Source organism: Heterocephalus glaber, unplaced genomic scaffold (assembly GCF_053883595.1).
Source record: "Heterocephalus glaber isolate CG9 unplaced genomic scaffold, H.glaber_assembly_v1.0 deba00001461, whole genome shotgun sequence".
NCBI classification, from domain to species: Eukaryota; Metazoa; Chordata; class Mammalia; order Rodentia; family Bathyergidae; genus Heterocephalus; species Heterocephalus glaber.
In genome coordinates, this window is record NW_028258308.1 from 32,486,712 (window position 1) to 32,508,842 (window position 22,131).

At 36.4% G+C, this 22,131-nt stretch overlaps 1 protein-coding gene and 1 pseudogene across 3 annotated transcripts in view; both read right to left on the reverse strand.

The window, feature by feature from the left end:
• The window catches only part of Tex15 (testis expressed 15, meiosis and synapsis associated), a 100,438-nt gene that overhangs the window by 41,878 nt on the left and 36,429 nt on the right, over positions 1 to 22,131 (reverse strand). For all 3 annotated transcript variants that reach the window (XM_021236856.2, XM_021236851.2, XM_021236852.2), the window contains one exon: positions 6,156 to 6,321. In XM_021236856.2, the coding sequence (XP_021092515.2) occupies positions 6,156 to 6,321 (166 nt within the window). The remainder of the gene's footprint in view (positions 1 to 6,155; positions 6,322 to 22,131) is intronic.
• On the reverse strand, positions 567 to 2,211 carry LOC101725448 (iduronate 2-sulfatase pseudogene; annotated as a pseudogene).

A 22,131-nucleotide genomic window follows, 5' to 3' on the forward strand; every position in this document is an offset into this window, starting at 1 on the left:
GTTTCTCATTGTGAATGACAGACTTTTAATGGCCTGTGAGTTCAAGGGTCATATTATTTGCTAATGTATTATGTGGGCTAGAAACTATCTGAAAAACTTTAATCAGATTTCCCATACATCTCATCTCTTTAGTTTACTAGGCATTATTTCTTATTTGATATAGAAATAAAATATTAATAATTTTATGGGTATTTTATTTTTGGATTTTGAAATGCTGTGGTCTTAGAAATGAAAATTTAAGGTATTGGTTTCTATAACTATTGGTCTCTACAATTATTTAACTTTATATCTGAGAAAGAAATGTGAATTACGTGTTGATATAATTTGAATATTTTGGACTACCTAATATATATTCTTAAATTATAAACAAAATAACTGGGATGTTAGGATAGAACCTAATTAGATATATGATTACTTTTTGAAATGCACTAAATTCCACAAATAAAGTATTTCTTGAGTATAATGGTATGTGTGGTTAGTATGCTCTTAATATACAAAGATATGACACAATTTCAGTTTGTTCACTTTATACCTATTAAATTAGTAATCTATGACCATTTAAAAGAGAGAAAAAACAGTGAAAAAAGAAAGGAAAAGAAAGTTTCAGCTCAGAGTCAATCTAATGGCCAATTATAAATCAGTAAGAACTAAATGAAAAGTCTGGCTGTCACAAACTCTTGGACCAAATTGTTAATGCACGCTTTGATTACCCCCCACCCCCCTGTTGTTTTCAGTATTATGAGTAATGACAAAATAACCATCTCTTATGCCTCCTCTTGCCGGCTCAATTTTCCCTCTGGCTGGCAAAACTCAAGGCATCAATGATGGAGGGATTTCCTCATGTTGGGAGTAATTATATATATTGTGGTCTTGCAATGGGTCAGAATCCACAAAATATAGTTCCCCACATGGATGTTAGAAAAGTTGGGCAGAAATTCATCAGGATCAAAGCCCACCCACACAGTATACCTATAGTCTATGGTGCATATGGAGTAGCCCATGATCTTTGTATCTCTCAAACTTGGCTTATCAGAATTCCACTGAGGGGAGTCTGCAGGCTGGGGGTACTGGCTGTAGGCAACTGACTCATGGGGGTTTATCATGGAGATCCAGATCTTCTTCCAAGTCATGGGATCAAAAATGCTTCAGAAGGTTCTCACCTCTACACACTTCCACGTCAAATGAAGGAACAGGGCATCAAGGCAGGATGTGCAGTCCTTCGAGGTCAGTGAGCACGGGGAAGAGAGACATGAGTTCCACAAGATCCATGGCTTGCCTGCCTGGTTCCATCAATTGTGAAGCAGAATCAAATGGGTCCAGGTAAGGGAAAAGCATTTTTCCTACTTCCAGGAATGAAGCTGTCCTTCCAGGAACACAGAACATCAGGGGCACATGGGCAGTGACATCAAAATTGCTATATTTGGCCCATTCTCCGTGTTCACCTAGGGCCCACCCATGATCAGAAGTAAATGCAATGATCATGCTGTTGGCCAGCTGAAAATTGTCTAAAGCACTCCAAAGGTGGTCGACCTGTGTATCCAAATAGGACACAGAGGGAAAGTAGCTCTGACAGATTTTCAGCTGAAAGTCCACAGGAATCGGGCCATAGGGTACACTAATGTTTAATGCCTGGACATCCTCCTGTTGCCTTATGCCCATTCAGGGGTTGTAGGCCACAGCTGACAGGCCATCAGGGACCTTGGGATTGGGAACCAGACTGATGTTCTCCAAGGGATACAACTTCTGAAATCCCTTGGGATATCTGAAGGGGATGTGCTGTTTATGATACCCAACAGCCAGGAAGAAAGGACTGGCTGATGTTTTCATCTTTCCCAACAAACGGATGGCTTCCTCAGTGCTCTGTTTGTCAGGCAAGGTGCCCTCAGGCACATCTGCCATGTCCACAGGGCAAATCAGGTTGGCATGGAGTTCTCCATCTTGCCCCCTACAGGTCTTAGTGTTTTCATACTTCTCTGAGGAGGGATGATAAGGTGGAAAAGCCCCGCTATATGGAGAATCATCACTATGATTGGAAGATAGACTGGGGTGAAAGACTTTTCCCACCGACAGGGTCATGTAGCCATTCTCCTTCAAGTACTGCGAGAGGGTGGAGAAGTTTCCTGAGTGCACCCTCTAGCAGGAGTTCAAGTCATATAGGCGGGTGGTGTTGGGCCTCCTCCCAGTGAGGAAGAACATGCAGCTCGGGGCTCACAGTGCTTGTTGGGCGAAGGCATTCTGGAAGAGGAGGCTGTGGGATGTCAGCTGATCGATGTTTGGGGACTTCACTAATTTATCCTCGTAACAGCCCAGGGAGGGGCACAGGTCATCCATGATGATAAGCAGGACATTCAGAGCATCTGAGATCAAGTTGACCTGCGCTTTGGATTCCAGGTCAGCACAGGAGGAGCCCAGGACTAGGCTGAGCCAAAGCAGGGGCCAGCCTGGCTGCAGCATTTCTTCTTCAGTGCCGCGGGTGGGGGCTGCGGTGGATTGCAGGGAAAACTGCGCGACACCACTGCTACAGGCCCACAGGCCCAGGCCCCGGCCTGAGTGCCAAATGCTTTCATTTCTAACAGATTTGTATACAGGTGTATGTAATCAACATCTATTTAGGCAACCTGTGGAACCTAAAATACAGCAGTGCAGGACAAATATGACAGCTACAATTAAATTCAGAAAAGTAAAGAATGAGACAACAATGATCAGTATTAACTAGTCCTCAGAACAAAGAATATCCTTCTAAAAAGGAGTTGCTATGATTTCTTGTCCTCAAAATTTCAAAAGCTAGTAACCATAGCAAGACATCTTACACACAATGACTGAAATGAAGAATTTCTGTCTACTGGCAACAAGTCCGAGACCTTCTCATCACACAAGTGAATCTACAATGGCCTTGACCTTTAGATTTCAATTCAAAACTGTTTCTTCATCCTACCCCCTGCATTTAAAATGTTTGTTTCTTGTATAAATTTGAGTTTACCAAGAAGAATATCCATGAAAGAAGATATTTTGGAAAGATCAAAGACAATAGATTTGTGTGTTGTCAGACCTCTTGCTAAATCTTGTTCCTTTTAAACCTGTATCCACAGTAACCTTGGAAAAGATGAACTCTATTTCAAACCTAAACTTGTAAAGCTGAACTATTAAAGAAGGTCACAATCAGAAAGGATTTTTTATAAAATTGAATTTGAATTGTCTATGATTTAAAAAATTATCTTAGATCTAAGAAACAGTCAAGTCAAAGTATCCTAAAGTTTTATGTAATTTTCCAAAAATTTACAGCCTTGTGAAACACATGGTCTGTGCCTGAGAGAGGTTACTATCAATCTTAGATTTGGGAATAGTGGGGGCTGTATTTAACCCTTCCCCTGAATTAAATACATATTTTATAATCTTATCAACTATTCCTATCCTAGTAACAAATTCAGTTTCAGTAAGGATACCAATGACTTCAAATACAGAAACATTCAAACTGGCTTAAAAATACGCTAAATTCTCTTATTCAATGTAGTTCTGGAAACATTAGCCAGAGTAATTAGACAAGGGAAAGAATAAGGATAGGAGAGGAAGAAGTTAAACTATCATTATTTGCAGACGACATGATACTCTACATAGATGACCCCAAAAACTCCACCAAAAGACTTATAGATATAAAAACCAAATTTAGTAGCATAGCTGGATATAAAGTCAACACTCAGAAATCAACAGCCTTCCTCTACACAGATAACAAATTCACTGAAAGGCAAATTAGGGAAATAGCACCTTTCTCAATAACATTGAAAAAAATGAAATACTTAGGAATCACTCTAATGGAGGAAGTAAAAGACACCTACAATGAAAACCACAGTACTCTGAAAAAGGAGATCAAAGAGGATATCAGGAAATGGAAAGATATCCCTTGTTCTAGGGTAGGAAGAACCAATATAGTGAAATGGCCATACTTCCAAAATTATTATACAGATTTAATGCAATCTTGATCAAAATTCCAACAGCAGATCTACAGAATTAGACAAAACAATCCTAAAATTCATTTGAAACCAGAAGAGACCCAGAATAGCAAAGGCAACTCTGGGCAACAAAGCCAAGGCGGGGGGCATCACAATCCCTGACTTGAAATTATACTATAGAGCTGTGATAAAAACAGCATGGTACTGGCAAAAACAAAAACAAAAACACCCCAAAAAACCAGACCTGAAGATCGGTGGAACAGACTTGAAGATACAGAAGCAACCCTAAACACACTCAGCCAGCTTATCTTTGACAAAGGAGCCAAACATGTTTAATGGAAGAAGGATAGCCTCTTTCATAAGTGGTGCTGGAAAAACTGGCTTTCTACATGCCAAAGACTAAAACCAGACCCATGTCTCTCACCATGCACTAAACTAAAATCAAAATGGATCAAAGATCTAACTACTAAAACAGAAACATTAAATATGCTTATGAAGGTGCTGTACTCATCAGTGGATTCATCCATTGATGAGTTTGGTAGCTATCCAGCTGTTAAACAATGAGATGAAATAAATAAGGTAATTAAAGGAGGGAAAGAAAGGGAAGGAGACAAAAGAAACAAGCTGTAGTATATAATTGCACTCACTCTCCAAGATGACTGTAAACTGTAAGTATTGCAAACATGTATAAAAAAATACACTTGAACAATAAAAAGTGAGATTAAAGTGTATCTTAATTTGACATTTAAGCCTCTGTGTACCACAAGATTCAGTTTTATACTATCAATACATAAACAAGCAAATAAGACCAAATCCACAGCATAGTAGGGCTATGAGACACAAATCAATATATTATAAGTCCTATAAAGTATTATGGGAAAGAAATGAGTTTTTGTATAATTGAGCAAGTACTTATGAAAATAATAAATCTTGCGCCGGGGATTTAGCTCAGTGGTTCCGCCGCCTGCCTCGCAACCACAAGGGCCTGAGTTCAATCCCCAGTACCAAAAAAAAAGAAAGAAAATAAAACAATGAATCCTGTAACTACTGAGTCATTTAGAATTCTAATACGCTCTGTATTATTGAGTAGTTATTCTAACTTTTCTAACACTAACCAGTGAAAGTAACCAAAAGAACAAAATTTCAAATGGCCAACAGAACCAAAGTCAAGAACGGTGCCAAAAATTCATCTTAAATTATTCCATCAGTGTGGAAGTGGCAGGATATACACTATCTTTTCTACTATTATGAAAAGTGTAGTTTTTAGAGGAAAGAGAATATGCCACACTAATTTTGTCATTCCCACCAATTTCAAATCTTCAAACTTCTACCATAGGGACAGCATGTTTGAGTCAAGAAGAATTGATTCTAAAACAAAAGAGAAACCCAAATAAGTTCCATGGGTCTATCAAGCTATACTTAGGCATTAAATTTGAAAGTGCAAAATAGTAAAGATAGTAAGTTTAGAAAATAAAAACGCTAATTAAAAAATTTCTCACACAAAATGTATACTTACGGATACAAAATGCTTACAAGAACTTTGTGTATGCTCTTATTCTTTCTTTTTAAAATAACAATTATGAAATAAATCTTTGGAAAAAGCTGAAAGGGTATTTAAAAAATATTGTCAAGAATAATAGTGTCTACCCAGAAAGCATGTTCAACTGGAACAGGTGGAAACAGCCAGATACAATCCTCACATATTAAAAGATCCAATCAGTCTCTTGGAATTTTTTTTATTTTGGTACTGGGGATCAAACTTAGGACCTTGTGCCTGTGAGGCAGGCAGGGACACCACTAAGCTAAATCCCCGGCCCTCAAATCAGTCTTTTAAAGAGTTGGGTCAAGAGAAAAAAGTTACTTTCTGATTATGTTAATTGCTGCTTTACCTTATCCAGGAGATATACAAGATCTACAAAATTTTTATTTAATAAGTGTGCCTCTGAAAAACATACCAACATCAAAAAATTAGAAGAGGATTTCTGAAATCTGATTACATTAATACAAAAAACCAATCAAATAGCAAACTTATCTTTTCAATATTACAAAAGGCTACAAGTTAACAAAAGAATCTACTTCCTTATAATGCTGATTAAATAACCTCTGTACTTATTTTCTTATTAATACATAGGTAGAAATAAATTAGCATAAGGCTTCATAATGAAAACAAAACAAAAATCTCTTCTTGTTTAGGTCATAGTTACTTACCTCTTAGTAGTAAAATTTTTTTCCAGTTCCTCATTGTGAACCAGTTTTGTATCCCCAAACTGCCATGATGACTGGAGATCACAGCTTACATCAAGCCTACACTGGTTAAGAGTCTCATGTATGAAACTATACTCTCTAGTATTAGTGCAACAAGGTGACAAGTAAACTAAGGAAAAAAGAAGAGGGAGAGTAGTTACTTGGGTTTAAAATGTCATTGTTGTCCATATGACAACTGTATAAGCTAACAACTTACATTTCAGTTTCTACCATAATAATGTGGACCTCTGATACTTGACATAAATGAAAACATTAACCTTGTTTTCTCCATCTACCTATTGGAGTTTTTAGAAGTTGACATTTACAGATGTAACACAGTCCTAGAATTCAGGTTACTCATTTTCAACTTAAATTGTAGAATGATTCTACAATTTACATCATTATATACCCGGTAAGACATTAGTACGTGAATATTTCTTATTATTTCCCAAGTAAAGACAAAGCAACACCTATACCAGAAAACTACTCAGCTATTTTTTTTTTTTACTCAGTTATTTTGATTTGCACTTGTATCAGAACATCTTTATAAGCTGCTGACTGATACAGTGGCATGAGTAAGAAGAAACAGACCTTCTCAGGGCAATGACCTATATTTTAAGTGTGGCTATATTAAACAGACACATGAAAGGCTAAAATAATCTTAAGGAAGAGGACTCAAGAAATCAGGGAGAAAATGAAGTTGATTCTTGTCACAAACACTGAATTAGTGAATGCTGAATGTTCTTACAGAAAAAGGTTAGGTTCCTGCAAGGATGTGGTCAATTTTTGACAATGGAAATACTATTAGGGTAACATAGATTCCTCTGTCAACATCCTTGTGAAACAAACCAGTATCATTAGTGTTGAAAGCTTGCTCTTCCACATACTCCTTTCTCGTATATAACGTTTAACAGGCGTTTAAAAAAATTCTTTCTCAACTTCATGATCTGAGGAATTCACTTGCCTTTAAGTTCAACATTTCTTATGTTATTCCACCTTTCAGAATGTATGAATCAGTCAGCACTAGCCCAAAGGGTCAAACACTTTCCTAATACTGGGTAATGTGACCTTAAGTTCTGTCTGCTTTTAGCTTCATGAGTCCTTATAAGCTGTCATGCCATGGAATCTACAAATTCAGCTGCTTTTCCAAACCTTCATCAGGCACCAGAGACGTTACTGTAGCACTTTTCAGTGAGGCCTAATGTACTGACTGGCAAACTTCTTTCTCCTTTGTTCTGGATGTGTCACATTGTTGATTCATTAACAATGAACTCAAGCCTAGCAAAGCTTACCGAAAACATGAATGTACCTATTTTCTTTTTACTTTGTTTTTTGGGGGTACCGGGGATCAAACTTGGGTCCCTGTGCTTGCGCAGCAGGCGGAGAAACCACTGAGCTAAATCCCTGGCCCTAATGTACCTATTTTCTATGCAAGGCACATCACAACGTTGCTGAGCTTAGGAACATTAGGATTCACTTCACTTTTTGGGGATATTTAAATGATGAAATCACTAATCAAAATATAAAACAAAACAGAACATCAAGACTACAGAAAGGACACTTGTTGCAATATACGAGCTGAAACAAGGCAGCAGAATGTCACCTCATTTGACCTTAGCTGGGACTATATGCACTGGGGAACTTAAAAATTTTGGCTGCTTTCCACCTATCTATGAAAGCAATGACAAGTATAAATTTTGGGCTTACAAATAAAAAGCACTGCTGAACACTGACTGAGAATTTTTTTTTATTAAGAAGGAGAACTCACAGAATCTCAAATAATGAAGACTGACTATACAGAAGGTGCAAAACAATTTCCATGTATATAGGTCTAATTAACAGACTTACTATTTAATGATTTAATTATTAATTTAGCCAACAGAGTAAGTTAACAGAATGGCAAATACAATATAAAATATTACAACTAGCTGATTTTAAAAAAGAACTCATCTTTCCATTTTTAAATCTATTGACTCAAACAGAATTTTTATTTTAGTATTTGTAAGAACTGTTATAAATTTTGATATAAATTTTTATAACATATGCTTTTGTGGATGAATACGTTTTACTCTATTTTGAAATGAATAGATTTATAAGAAATTGCAAAAACAGAACAAAGAGGTCCTGTGTCCCTAACTCAGTTTCTCCTCAGTGGAAACATCTTAGGTGACTATAATACAATATTGAAACAAGGAAAATGACATCATTACAATCCACAGAAATTTTTACCAGTTTCACATGCACTCATTTCTGTGTGTACCATCCTATGCAATTTTATGTGTGTAGACTCATGTAACAGCCACTATAAGATACAAAACTATTTGATACCACCAAGATCTCCTTTGCATTACTCCTACACACACCTTCTCTCTCACATTCACACTAACAGCACCCCTTCCCTAAATCCTTGAAATTACTAATTTAATTAGTAATTACTAATGACATACGTTTGTCATTTCACTAATGTTTTATAAATGAGATTTTGTAGTATGCAACCTGTGGAGACCTCTTTATTTTTACTCAGCATACAATGCCCCTAAGATTCAACCAAGTTGTGTTTATAAAATAATTCCTTTTTATTGTATAATATTTTATGCTTTTAATGTACCATTGTTTAATAATTTACTCATCTGAAATTTGGAAAAAAAATTTGGGTAGTTGTCAGTTTTTGGCTATTATAAAACTAAAACTGCAGTGACTCTTCATGTATAGGTTTTTGTGTACACATAAGTTTTTATTTCTCAAAGATAAATCCCCAAACTAGGACTGCTGGGTCATGTGGTATATGGAGGTATAGCTTTTAAGAAACTACCAAATTTTCTACAGTGGTGGTGCTATCTTAATGTTCCTGCTAACAATTTATGAATGATCTGGTTTCTCTTTCACCAGCATTTAGCATTGTCATGCTTTTCTTTTTTTAGCTGTTCTACTTACACTTTCTGGCTTTCATGTGCACTTCTTTAACGCCTATGATGCTGAACATCTTTTTACTTGTCATCTACGTATTCTTTTTAGTGAAAGTCTGCTCATATCTTCTACCTGTTTTCTAACTGAAATTTTTTCCTACTGAATTTTCAAAGTGCTTTGTATGTCTTGAGTTCTTTGTCAGATACTTGATTTGCAAATATTTTCTACCATTTTTGGCCTGTATTTCCACCTTCCTACCAAGGTTTTTCACAGAGCAAAGCTTTCTAGTTTTGACAAAGACAACTTATTGTTTTTTTTCTTTTTCTTTTTACAGACTGTGGTTTTGGTGCCTAAGAATTCTTCATCTAGGCCAAAATCTTGAAGATATTCTCCAGCGTTTATATTCTCATATTTAAACCCATGAGTTAGTTTGGATTATTTTTTATGTCAGGTTAAGGTGAAATTTTTCTTTTTTTGTCTCATGTCCAAATGCTCTAGCAACATTTGATAGATTATCTTTTCTGAACTGAATGTATCTTTGTTGAAATAAACTGAAAGAAAATAAATTTAGCATATTTGTATGGCTCTTTATCTGGAATCTCTATCCATTCCACTGGCTATCAGTCTGACCATCTGTCAATATCACACGTCTTAATTAATGTAGCTATACAATAAGACTTCACAGAATAACTCCACATATTTTCTATTTAAAACTTTTAGCTATTCTCACTTGTCTTAAGTAAATGTCAGAATGAGCTTATATATTTACAAGACATGGGAATTATGATGGAAATGGCAATAAAACTACAGATAAATTTGTGATGAACTGACACCATTATGCTGAGTTTTTAAATCCAACGACAGAGTATATCTCTCCACTTATTGAAATTTTTTTCTTCATATTTTATAATAAAGTTTAATGCATAAAATTCATGTTTTAAGTTTACACAAAGTATTTTATTTTTAAGCTATTATAAATGATATTGCCTTTCATTTTGATTCCTATGTGGATTTTTTTCCTGGTACCAGGGATCAAACTTGGGACCTTGCACTATTTGGATCTTATATCCAATGACCTTGGTAACCTTACTTAAAGGTCTTCTTCTCCCACCTTTCTTGCAGATTCCTTGGGATTCTGTAGGTGCAAATATTAATAAATAGGGACAATTTTAATTCTTCTAGTCTGTTCATTCCTTTCCTTGACTTTTTCTGCTCATTAAAACTTCATTGTTGAGTAAGAATGGTGAAAAAAAAGGCCAGCAATCGTAGTGTGTGCCAGGTGTCCTAGCTACTTGGGAAATTGAGGCAGGAGGACTGCTTAATCCTAGGAATGGAAGGCCAACCTGGTCAACACAGCAATGCTCTGGTCTTAGAAAAGAAGGACTAGGGTCCGGGGATTTAGCTTAGTGGTGCTGCCATCTGCCTTGAAAGCTCAAGGTCCTGAGTTCAATCCCAGGTACCAAAAAAAAAAAGAGGGACTGGGGAGTCTGAGGAGAACATTGCTCAGTTTTAGCACATCACTCTACATATTGCCAAATTCTATTTGCTTATATTTTGTTAGAATTTTCTATCTCCATTAATAATCATGATGGATATTGGTCTATGATCTTCACATGTTGGTTTTGGAACCAGTATAATGCTGACCATAACATTCTCCCCATTTTCTGGAAGAAACTGTATAGAATTTGCATACTTTAAATGTTTAGAATTCTCCAGTGAAGCTGTCTGGATCTGGAAATTTCTTTTCCAACAGTGAGCTGAATTTCTTTAACAGTATAAGTTTAATGTTATCCTTTTAGTATTTTAAGAGTTTCGCTAATTTGTATTTTTTAGAAAACTGGTACATTTCATCTAAGTTAGCCAGGTTTGTATGTAGATTTATAATGTTTGCTAAAAATCCTTTCAATGCTTGTGGGCCAGTAGTGATCACAAACTTTATTCTTGATAGTGGAAATTTGTAGCCTGTGTTTTTCCTTTGTCAGTCTTGCTAGAGGTTCATCAATTTTACTGATTATTTCCCTGCAACAAACTTATTTTTTTTTAATTTGAGAATGCTCTTTCTCCTCCATTCCTAGAGGCTATTTCTGCTGGGTGCCAAACTCTGGACTGACAGTTCTCTTTCTGGGAATGTTTTGATTTTCTTCATGAGAAACGTGTCATTCAAATATTCTTTCTCCTATATGTGATGTGTGTTTTCTCTTTAATTTGCTTTCAATTTTTTTCTTTATGTATGTTTGATTATGATGTGCCTTGGCATGGATTTTTTGGTTTATCATGTTTAGTATTTGGCTTCTTGATTACATAAGGTTTATGGATTTCTGCCCAATTTGGGGATTTTTAGTCAGTATTTCTTAAAAAAAAATTTTCAGCTCCACTTTCTCTTTTCCTCCTGGCACTTAATAACAAAGATATTAGATCATTTTCTTCTTATTTCACAACTCTCTGGGATTCTCTTTACTTTTCCTATTTTCTCTATGTCATTCACATTGGAATTTCTATTGTTCTACATACACATTCACTGATTCTTCCCACTGTCATCTCCATTCTTCTCTTGACCCTATCCAACAGGTGTTTTTTCTTCTGTTACAGACTTTTAGAGAACTTTCATTCATAGCAAATCTTGAAAGGTACAGATATTTCCCATACATTCTATGGCCCCCCTCCACTAGTCTTTCTCATTACCAACATCCCTCAACAGAGTGGCCATATTTGCTATAAATGATGACCCTAAATTGATATATAATTATTACTAAGGGTCTGTAGCAGTGATGGCGAGTTTTTTAGAGCTTTCCATGATAATAAACAGCTGAGTGTGGCATGTGTGCCATAGGTTTGCCACCACCAGTCTATAGTTCACATTAGTGTTCATTCTTGGTGTTGTTCCTTCATGCTTTTGACAAATAATCACAAGTATCATATCATACAGAGTAGTTTTATTATCCAAGAAGTAGTCCCGCTCCATCTATTCTCTCTCGCTGCCCCAAACCCTGGCAATTCTAATAATTTTACCATCTCCATAGTTCTACCTTTTCCAGTCAAACAGTTGGAATCATACAGTATTTTGGCTTTTCAGACTGGCTGTTTAAATTTAGTAATTTGCATTTAAGATTCTTCCATTTCCTGCCTAGGCTTGATAACTCCTTTTTCAGAACTAAATAACACTCCATGTTGAGGGTATCATTCATGTACCAAATGACATTTCAGACACTTTTAAATTCTGGCAATGACAACTAAAGTCGATATAAACATCCATGTGTGGGTTTTTGTATGGACATAAGTTTTCAACTGATGTGGATAAATACTAAGCAGCATGACTGCTACAGCATATGTTAAGAGTGTGTTTTAGTTTTATAATAAACTGCCAAACTGTCTTCCAAAATTAGCAGTACCAGTTTGTATCCCCACCAACAATGAATGAGACTTTCTATTCATTTGCATTTGGTGTCATCAATGTTCTGGATTTTATTCATTTTAATAGGTGTGTGGTGGTATTTCATTGTTTTAATTTGCATTTCTGTGATGACATATGATGCAGAACATCTTTTAATATGCTTACTTTCCATATGTATATCTTCTTTGGTGAAGGGTCTTAGGATGTCCGGTCCACTTTTTAATTAGTTTTCTGTTGTTGCATTTTAAGACATGTTCTCTAAGTTTGTGGATTGTTTTCGCTTTTGACAGTTTCTTTGTTTTTGGTGATATTGGGGATTGAATCTAGGGCCTTGTTAATGTCAGGCAAGCACTCTTATCAGTGAGCTACATCCTCAGACATTTAAAAAAAATCTGACTTATCCCTGTCTTACTATTCTACTGCCTCAGCCTCCCAACTAGCTGCCATGACAGGTGTTTGTCAATATGCCTGGCTTGACAGTGTCTTTTGTAAAGCAAGAATTTTAAATTTAATTAATGTTTTGTGTTACTAGGGCTTTAATTTTTTGTGAACTCAGGGCCTTGATACTGAGCTACAATCTTGACCCTTTTTTATTTATTTTTTTTCTTTTTGAGACAGGGTCTCAACCAAGTTGATAAGTTGCCCAGGCTGGGCTTGAATGTGTGATCCTCCTGCCTCAGCCTCCCATAGTACTGGGATTACAGGAGTGCCCACCATGCTCAACAAAAAACCTAATTTTAATAAAGTCCAGCTAATCAATAGTTCCTTCCACAGATTATGCCTTTGCTGTTACAACTAAAAGTCACTGCCAAACTCTGTCATCTAGATTTTCTCCTAAGTTATCTTTTGTGAATTTTAGAGTTTTGCATTTTACATCTAGATCTGTGATTCATTTTGAGTTCACTTTTGTGATGAATGTAAAGTCTGTATCTAGATTCACTCTGCAGTAAATGTCCAATTACAGTATTCCAGTCCCATTTGTTGAGAAGACAGTATATTGCTTTTGCTCCTGTGAGATAAGTTTTTATTTATGTGAGTCTATTTCTGAGCTATTTTGTTCCATGGATTTTTTTGGCCTATTCTTTTGGCAACAATACATTGTATTATTATAGCTTTCTTGTATGTCTTGAATTACTGTCAGTTCTCTCTTTTTTTTTTCAGTGCTGATTGGGCTATCTGGATTTTTTTTTGTTTCTCTCTATAAACTTTAGAATCAGTTTGGTGATCCACAAAAGCACCTACTGAGATTGTCATTGGGATTATAATGAATGTACATCAAGTTGGTAAAAACAGGCCTTTTGACTATCTATGAACATATAATTTCTCCATTAACCCTTTCTGTGATTTCTTCCTTAGAGATTTTGTAGTTTTTCTCATATAAATCTTGTATATACTTTGTTAGATCTAAATCTAGGTATTTTATTGTTTGGTACTAATATAAAGGGTATGGTGTTTTAAATTTCAAATTCCACTTGTCATAATTACTAATGAATGCCAAGAGATATTTTAGATTCTTTTGGATTTTCTACATAGATGATCATGTTGTCTATAAACAAGGACAATTTTACTTCTTCCCTTCCAATCTGCACGCTTTTATTTCCTAGACAGCTAGTACTAAGTTGCAAAGCAGGGGTGAGAGAGGACATGCTTACTTTGATCTGAGTGTGAAAGCTTCAAGTTTCTCAATGTTAAGTATGAAGTTGGTTGTATGCTTTTTTTAGATACAATGGACCCCTGACTTACAAACTCAATTTGTTCTCAAGGGCTGGTTTTAACTCAAGTTGGTTGTATAAATCAAGACTATTTTTCCCAAAAGAAATAATGGAAATACTCATAATGCATTCCAAACCTCTCAAAGCACCCCTTAACCTTTTCATAATAAAAATGGGTTGTATAATGTGAGTAATTTACTAGAAACACCAATAATTTTCCTAGTGTATTCACCAAAAAGTTATAAAATGTGCCTAGTTTACCAGAAACAACAATTTCATGCTGTATTCACCATTCAAGTTGACATCTTTGGCTTGTAGGAAGGGAGGAGGAAACGGAAGGTGGTTGTTTAGGAGGAGAGTCTTCTTCCATAAGAACATCAGGAATCTGGCTCTCTGGTGTCCCTTCTCTCCTTGGGAGAGTTTGTAGCCCACTATGTCCTGCTTCTTGCTCATTAGATCTCAACCTTTTTAGAACTAAAAACCGGTCTAAGGTTGTTTCTGTCTTTTCTTTAACACTGTTCTGTAGTATGACATGACATTTTCATTAAGCAAGTGAATGCAATGATTGGCTTTTTCTCTGTCTGGTTGTGTCTTCTCTACAAATGTCTGTACCTCTGTCCACTTTTTTCAGGATTTCCTTTATTTCAGAAGAACTTTGCTGTACTGATTACTGATACTTCCCCTCCTCTTCAGAAAGCTCAGCTGCTATTCTCTGTTGCTCAGCCAGAAGTTGCTGAAGTTCCGCTGTAGACAGTTCCTATGAGTGTTCCTTCACCAGTTCCTCAATATCACCACTGTCTACCTGCAAGCCTATGAACTCTGGTATAGTGAAAATGTCATCAATAACAGGGTCAATTGAATGCTCAGGCTCCTCTACAGAGCCTTTAAAGTCTCTCTTCTATATAATTTTAGGTCCCACTTTCTTCCAGGCAGTTCTCAGTGGTCTCAGAGAGACACTGGCCCAGGGTTTCTCAATTAACCCCACACAGAAAGACTGGCATTTGGGTTGTAATTTAAGACTTTGGTCATAAATTACAATTAAAATTCTGGTCATAACCCAAGTCGTTCCTATGTCAAGCTGGTCCTAACTCAAGGGTTCACTGTATAAGTTGAATATCCTTTTTCCTGAATGCTTGAGACCATAAGCATTTCACACTTTTTCAAAATTTTGGAGTATTTACATAGACTTTATCACTTGAGTGTCCTTATTCAAAAATCTGAAGTGTTCCATAAGCCTAAACTAAGAGCATCATAATATATAGCACTTCAAAAGTTTTGGAGTTTGAAGTGTTTTGGATTTCAGATTTTCAAATGCAGGATGGTCAACTTGTATTTGTCATCAAGTTGAGGAAAATGTACTCTATTCCTAGTTTGCTGAGAATTTTGTCACGAATGAATGTTGGATGTCAAATGCTATCTTTATCTACTATTATAATCATGATTTTTGTACTTTAGCTTGTTAATATGACAGATTACAATAACTGATTCTCATATGCTGAACCAGTCATAACAGATCAATCCCACTTGGCAGTGGTATAAAATTATTTTTATATACTGTTGGATTTGATTTCTTAGTATTTTGTTGAGAATTTCTGCACCTATTTTTATGATAGAACCTGGTCTGCAGCTTTCTTTTCCTGCAATTTCTTTATCTTATTTTTGGTATTACCATGATGCTGGTTTCACAGAATTAGGAAGTAATTCCTTTGCTTCTATCTTCCGAAAGAGATTATAGAGAACTGGTATAATTTATTCCTTAAATTTTTGGCAGCATTCATCAGTGAACCCATCTGGGTCTGGTGCTTTGTGTTTTGGAAGAATATTAATTATTGATCCAATTTCTTTAGCAGATATAGGCTTATTTAGATTGCCTATTTTCGTATGAGTTTTGAAAGACTATATATTTAAGGAATTACTACATTTCATGTAGGACATAAAATCTGAGGGCAAAGTTCTTTTCAAAAGAATTTTTAAGCTTTTTATGAGCTCTATAGTGATATTCCTCTTTCATTTCTTTTTAAAAAATTTTTATTTTATTGGTACATTTTAGGTATACAATATAATTACATTCATCACTGGAAATTTGCACCTTTACATAATCTCTCTTGGTTCTTATTTTTTCCCCCTTCGCCTTCGCCTGCCCTCCCTTCAACCCCTCCATCCCTCCCTATTTACAAAGACTTTGTTTCCATTTTTTCATTTTCTCCTATTAATTCCATTCCTTTCTTTCCTTTCCCTTACCCCTCCCACTTCCCCTTCCCCTTTGCCCCTTTTCTTCCTATTTCACATTATTTATTATACCTTTTAGTCCTTACTTGCACTTTCAGTTTCTCACACTAGAGAAACTATTCAGTATTTACACGTGTGTCCTACTTATTTCACTTTAGAGTATTGCCTCAATGTGCATCCATTTAGCTATAAATGTCTCTAATTTCTCATTTTTCATGGCCAAGTAGTATTCCATTTTATAAAAAACCACATTTTCTTTATCCAGTCTCCAGTTGATGGGCATTTGGGCTGCTTCCAAATTTTAGCTATTACAAAATGTACTGATATGAACATGAGTGCACATATATCACTGTGGTATGATTCTTTTAATTCTTTGGGGAAGATCCCCAGCAGGGGAATAGCTGGGTCCAATGGGACTTCCAGTCCTAATTCTTTGAGGTAGCTCCATACTGATTTCCACAGTGGTTGCACCAGTCTACACTCCCACCAGCAGTGGAGCAGTGTTCCTCTTTCCCCACAAGCCCACCAGAATTTGTTATTGGTTGATTTCATGATAGCAGCCATTCTTTCTGGAGTGAGGTGGAATCTCAGCGTTGTTTTCATTTGCATCTCTCGAATGACCAGTGATGTTGAACATTTTTTCATGTATTTATTTGCTATTTCTACTTCTTTGTCTGAGAAATGTCTGTTCATTTCAGATGCCCATTTTTGGATTGGGTCTTTCAATTTGGGAGGTCTGATCTTTTTAAGTTCTTTATAGATTCAAGATAGTAGACCTTTGTCTGAGGAAGAGCAGGTGAAGATTTTGTCCCACATTGTAGGTTGTCTCTTCACACTGCTGGTGGTTTTTCTTGCTGTGCAGAAGCTTTTTAATAAGAAGAGATCCCACTTATTGATTGTGTGTGCCAGTTCACGGGCAACTGAGGTTTAGTTTATAAAATCTTTTCCTACACCAATGTCTTCAAGAGTTCTACCTAACCTCTGTTCCAGCCGGTTCAGCATTTCTATTTCAGTATTTAGATCTTTAATCCATTTAGATTTTAGTTTAGTGCATGGTGAGAGATACAGGTCTAGTTTTAATCTTTGGCAAGTTGAAGCCCAATTTTTCCAGCACCATTTATTAAAGAGGCTATCTTTCCTCCAGTGAGGGCGTTTGGCTCTTTTATTGAAGATGAGATGGCTGAGTGTGTCTGGACCTGTTTAGGCATCTTCTAATCTGTTCCACTGGTCCTCAGGTCTGTTTCTTTGCCAGTACCACGCTGTTTTTATCACAGTAGCTTTGTAGTAGAGTTGCAAGTTGAGGATTGTGATACCCCCTGCCATGTCTCTGTTACCTAGAACTGTTTTTGCTATTCTGGCTCTCTTCTTGCTCCAAATGAATTTTTGGATTGTTTTCTCAAGGTCCATGAAGTATGCTGCTGGGATTTCAACTGGGATTGCATTGAATCTATATAACAGTTTTGGAAGTATGGGCATTTTCACTATGTTGATCCTTCCTACCCAGAAGCAGGGGATGTCTGTCCATTTTCTGATATCATCTTCAATCTCTCTTTTCAAAGTGCTATAGTTTTCAGAGGTCTTTGATTTCTTTTGTTAGGTTGATTCCTAGGTATTTCAGTGTCTTGGATGCTATTGTGAAAGGAATTGTTTGTCCTCTTTCTCTCTCAGTGAGTCTATTGTTTGTGTACAGGAAAGCTATTGATTTTTGTGTGTTGACCTTGTATCCAGCTACTTGACTGAATTTGGTTATTAAGTCTAGAAGACTTTTGGTGGAGTTCTTGGGGTCTTCTATATAGAGCACCATGTCATCTCCAAATAGTGACAATTTGACTTCCTCATTTCCTATCTTTATTCCCTTTATTTCTTTCTCTTGTCTAACTGCCATGGCTAATGTTTCCAGAACTATATTGAACAAGAGTGGTGATAGTGGACATCCTTGTCTTGTTCCTGAATTTAGTGTGAAGGATTTCAGTTTTTGACCATTTAGTATGACACTGGCTGTTGTTTTTCATAGATAGCTTTTATCAGATTGAGGTAGAGACAACTATTCCAATTTTTTGTAGGGTTTTTACCATAAATGCGTGTCGGACTTTGTCAAATGCATTTTCTGTATCTATTAAGATGATCATATGGTTTTTGTCCTTGGCTCTATTGATATAGTGTATTACATCTATTGATTTGAATATGTTGAACCATCCCTGCATCCCTGGGAAGAATCCCACTTGGTCAGGGTGTGTGATCTTCTTGATGATCTTCTGCATTCTATTCGCCAGTGTCTTATTAAGGATTTTTGCATCTATGTTCATTAGTAAGATCAGCCTATAGTTCTCCTTTTCGGGTGGCTCTTTCTCTGCTTTGGGGATCAAGGTGATGCTTGCTTCCAGGAATGATTTTGGGAGTACTGCTTCCCTTTCAATTTCATTGAACAGTTTAAACAGTAGTGGCAGTAGTTCCTCTCTAAATATCTTGTAGAATTGAGCAGTGAAGCCATCAGGACCTGGGCTTTTCTTAGATGGTAAGTTTTAAATTACGTTTTCAATTTCACTGATTGATACTGGGTCGTTTAGAATTTTTAAGTCTTCTTCGTTCAACTTTGGTAATTCATATGTATCTAGGAATCTGTCCATTTCTTCTGTGTTTTCCATCTTATTGGCATATAGGTTCTCAAAGTAGGTACTGATGACCCTCTGGATTTCTGCTGGATCTGTTGTAATTTCACCCTTTTCATTCCTAACTGCATGGATGTGGGCCTTTTCTTTCCTTTTTCTGACAAGGTTGGCTAAAGGTTTGTCAATTATGTTGATTCTTTCGAAGAACCAACTCTTGGCTTCATTAATTTTTTGTATTGTTCTCTTAGTCTACATTGAATTGATTTCTGCTGTGATCTTTACAATTTCCTCCCTTGTATGAGCTTTGGATTTGTCCTGCTCTTCTTTTTCTAGAAGCTTGAGGTTCAGCATCAGGTTGTTTAATTGGGCTCATTCTGTTTTCCTAATGTGAATATTCACTGCTATGAACTTCCCTCGTAAGACTGCTTTCATTGTGTCCCATAGATTCTGATATGTTGTATTGTCATTGTCATTTAATTGAAGGAACTGTCTGATTTCTTCTTTAATTTCCTCTGTGACCCATTGGTTATTCAGAAGTGAGATGTTCAATTTCCATGTGTTTATGAAGTTCTTGTGGTTTATTTTGCTATTGATCTTCAATTTCATTGCACTATGGTCTGATAATATACAAGGGCTAACTTCAATTCCTTTGCACTTACTTAAACATGTTCTGTGTGTGAGTATGTGGTCTATTTTGGAGAATGACCTGTGCGCAGCTGAAAAGAATGTGTATTCTGATTTTGTGGGGTGGAAGACTCTGTAAACATCTGTTTAGTTCATTTGTTCAAGAGTTCAATTGAGTTCCAGTATTTCATTACTTATTTTTTGTCTAGTTGATCTATCTATTTGTGACAGTGGGGTATTGAGGTCCCCTACTACTGTTGTATTAGTGCATATATGACTTTTCATGTCTGTTAGTATTTGTTTTATATAGTTGGGTGCACTAGTGTTTGGTGCATAGATATTTATGATTGTCATCTCTTCCTCTTGGATTGTCCCCTTTACAAGGATGTAGTGTCCTTGTTCATCTCTCTTAATGTGTTGGTTTGAAATCTACTTGATCTGCAAAGAGGATGGCTACTCCTGCTTTTTTTCGGGTTCCTGTCACATGAAGTATTGCTTTCCACCCTTTAACTTTCAGTCTATGAGTTTCCTTTTGAATTAAGTGTGTTTCTTGTATGCAGCATATTGTTGGATTTTGCTTCTTGACCCATTCTGCCAGTCTATTTCTTTTGATTGGTGAATTGAGACCATTAACATTGATGGTTATAACTGAAACGTATTGACTTGTCATTGCCATGACTTTTTCTTTTTGTTGGGTTCTCCCCCTTTATATTTAATTTCTTGTTGCTCCTGATAAATGATTCATTCTGCTGTGCTTCCTGGGGATGTGATCCTCGTTGTCTTTTCCTAGGATATTGTTTAAAAATTTTTGGAGTGCTGGTTTGGTATTCATGAACCTCCTAAGGTGCTCTTTGTCATGAAAGATTCTTACTTCTCCATCAATTTTGAAAGATAGCTTTGCACGGTACACCAATCTGGGTTGGAGGGTGTTTTCCTTTAGGGCTTGGAATACATCACTCCAAGCTCTTCTTGCCTTGAGGGTTTGTGTTGAGAAGTCTGCTGTGATTCTGATGGGCTTTCCTTTGTATGTGATTTGTTTCTTTTCTCTAACTGCTTGTAGAACTTTGTTCTGCTGTTGGGTTTCTGGAATCTTAACAATTATATGCCTATGTGTAGTTTTTTTTTGATCAAGGCTAGTTGGAGTCCTATATGCCTCACTTATCTGTATGTATGTTCTTTTCCCCTGCTTGGGAAGTTTTCTGCCATTACTTCTGTGAACAGAACCTCTGTGAACAGCTTTTTTATGTCATCTGCACTCTCTCCTGTTTCTTTGTTGACTCTGATCAGTCTTAAGTTATTCTTCTTTGCATCTTCTAGCAGCTGCTGGATTGACATCTCGAGGTCCCTTACAATTTTGAAGCAATTTTTCTTTTCCTGGTCACTAAGTGCAATTCTGTCTTCTATATTTGAAATTCTGTCCTCACATTGGCTCATTGGCTCAATGGAGTTTTTAATCTCCTGGAAATATGTTTGCATCTGTTTTATGGATTCCATTTGTTTCCTATGTTGGGATTCCACCATGTTCCTCAGCTCCTCTCTAGATTTATCAATCATGACTTGCACTATGGGCACAATCTCTGCTGTTATCTGAGAAATTATTTCTGATTTCATTTTTTTCCAGGTCCTCTTTTGTTGCCAGTTCAGGGAGTCCAGGTGGTTGAGTATCAGAGTGTTCCATCTCATTTCCCTTTGGGGTTGCTGTAGGTGATCTCGAAGTCTGGTTTTGAGACTTATTTACTTGTCTTCTCATTTCGATGCGGGGGGGGGGGTGCTGTTGTTGCCCGCATGGCTCACATCCTCTGTGCTGGGAGCAGTGGAACAGCAGCCCAGAAGCCCCTTCCTCTGGGCTGGAAGTGATGGAATGGAGGGTAGGAGGCCCCTTCCTCTGAGCTGGGAGTGGTGGAAACCCCTCTTTCTTTTCTACGATTAGTAATTTTGTGTCCTTCTTTTCCTTAGTTATCATGGCTAGAAGCTTATCAACTTTATTATTCTCAAAAGCCTGACTTTGATTTTTCTACTAATTTCCAATATCATTAATTATTGCTCTTATTTTATTTCTTGTTCTGCTTGCTGACTTGTAATTTGTTCTCCATTTTTCAAATTTCCCAAGGGAGAAATTTAAATCATTGATTTTAGATCTTATTTCCTAATATATGTATTGGATGCTATAAATTTCCCTCTAAGCAATGCTTTTACTGTGTCCCATAAATTTTGTTGTATTTTAACTTTTAGTCCAAGGTATTTTTAAATTTCTCTTGAGGGCCAGGAATGTAGCTCAGTGGTTTTGCCACCTGCTGTGCAAGTGCAAGGACCCAAGTTCGATCCCCAGTACCAAAAAAAAAAAATTGCTCTTGAGATTTCTTCTTCTTCAACTTACATGTTATTTAGAAGTGTGATGTTTATTCTTTTAAGTATTTTACGATTTTACAGCTTTTATATTACTGATTTCTAGTTTAATTCCACTGTGG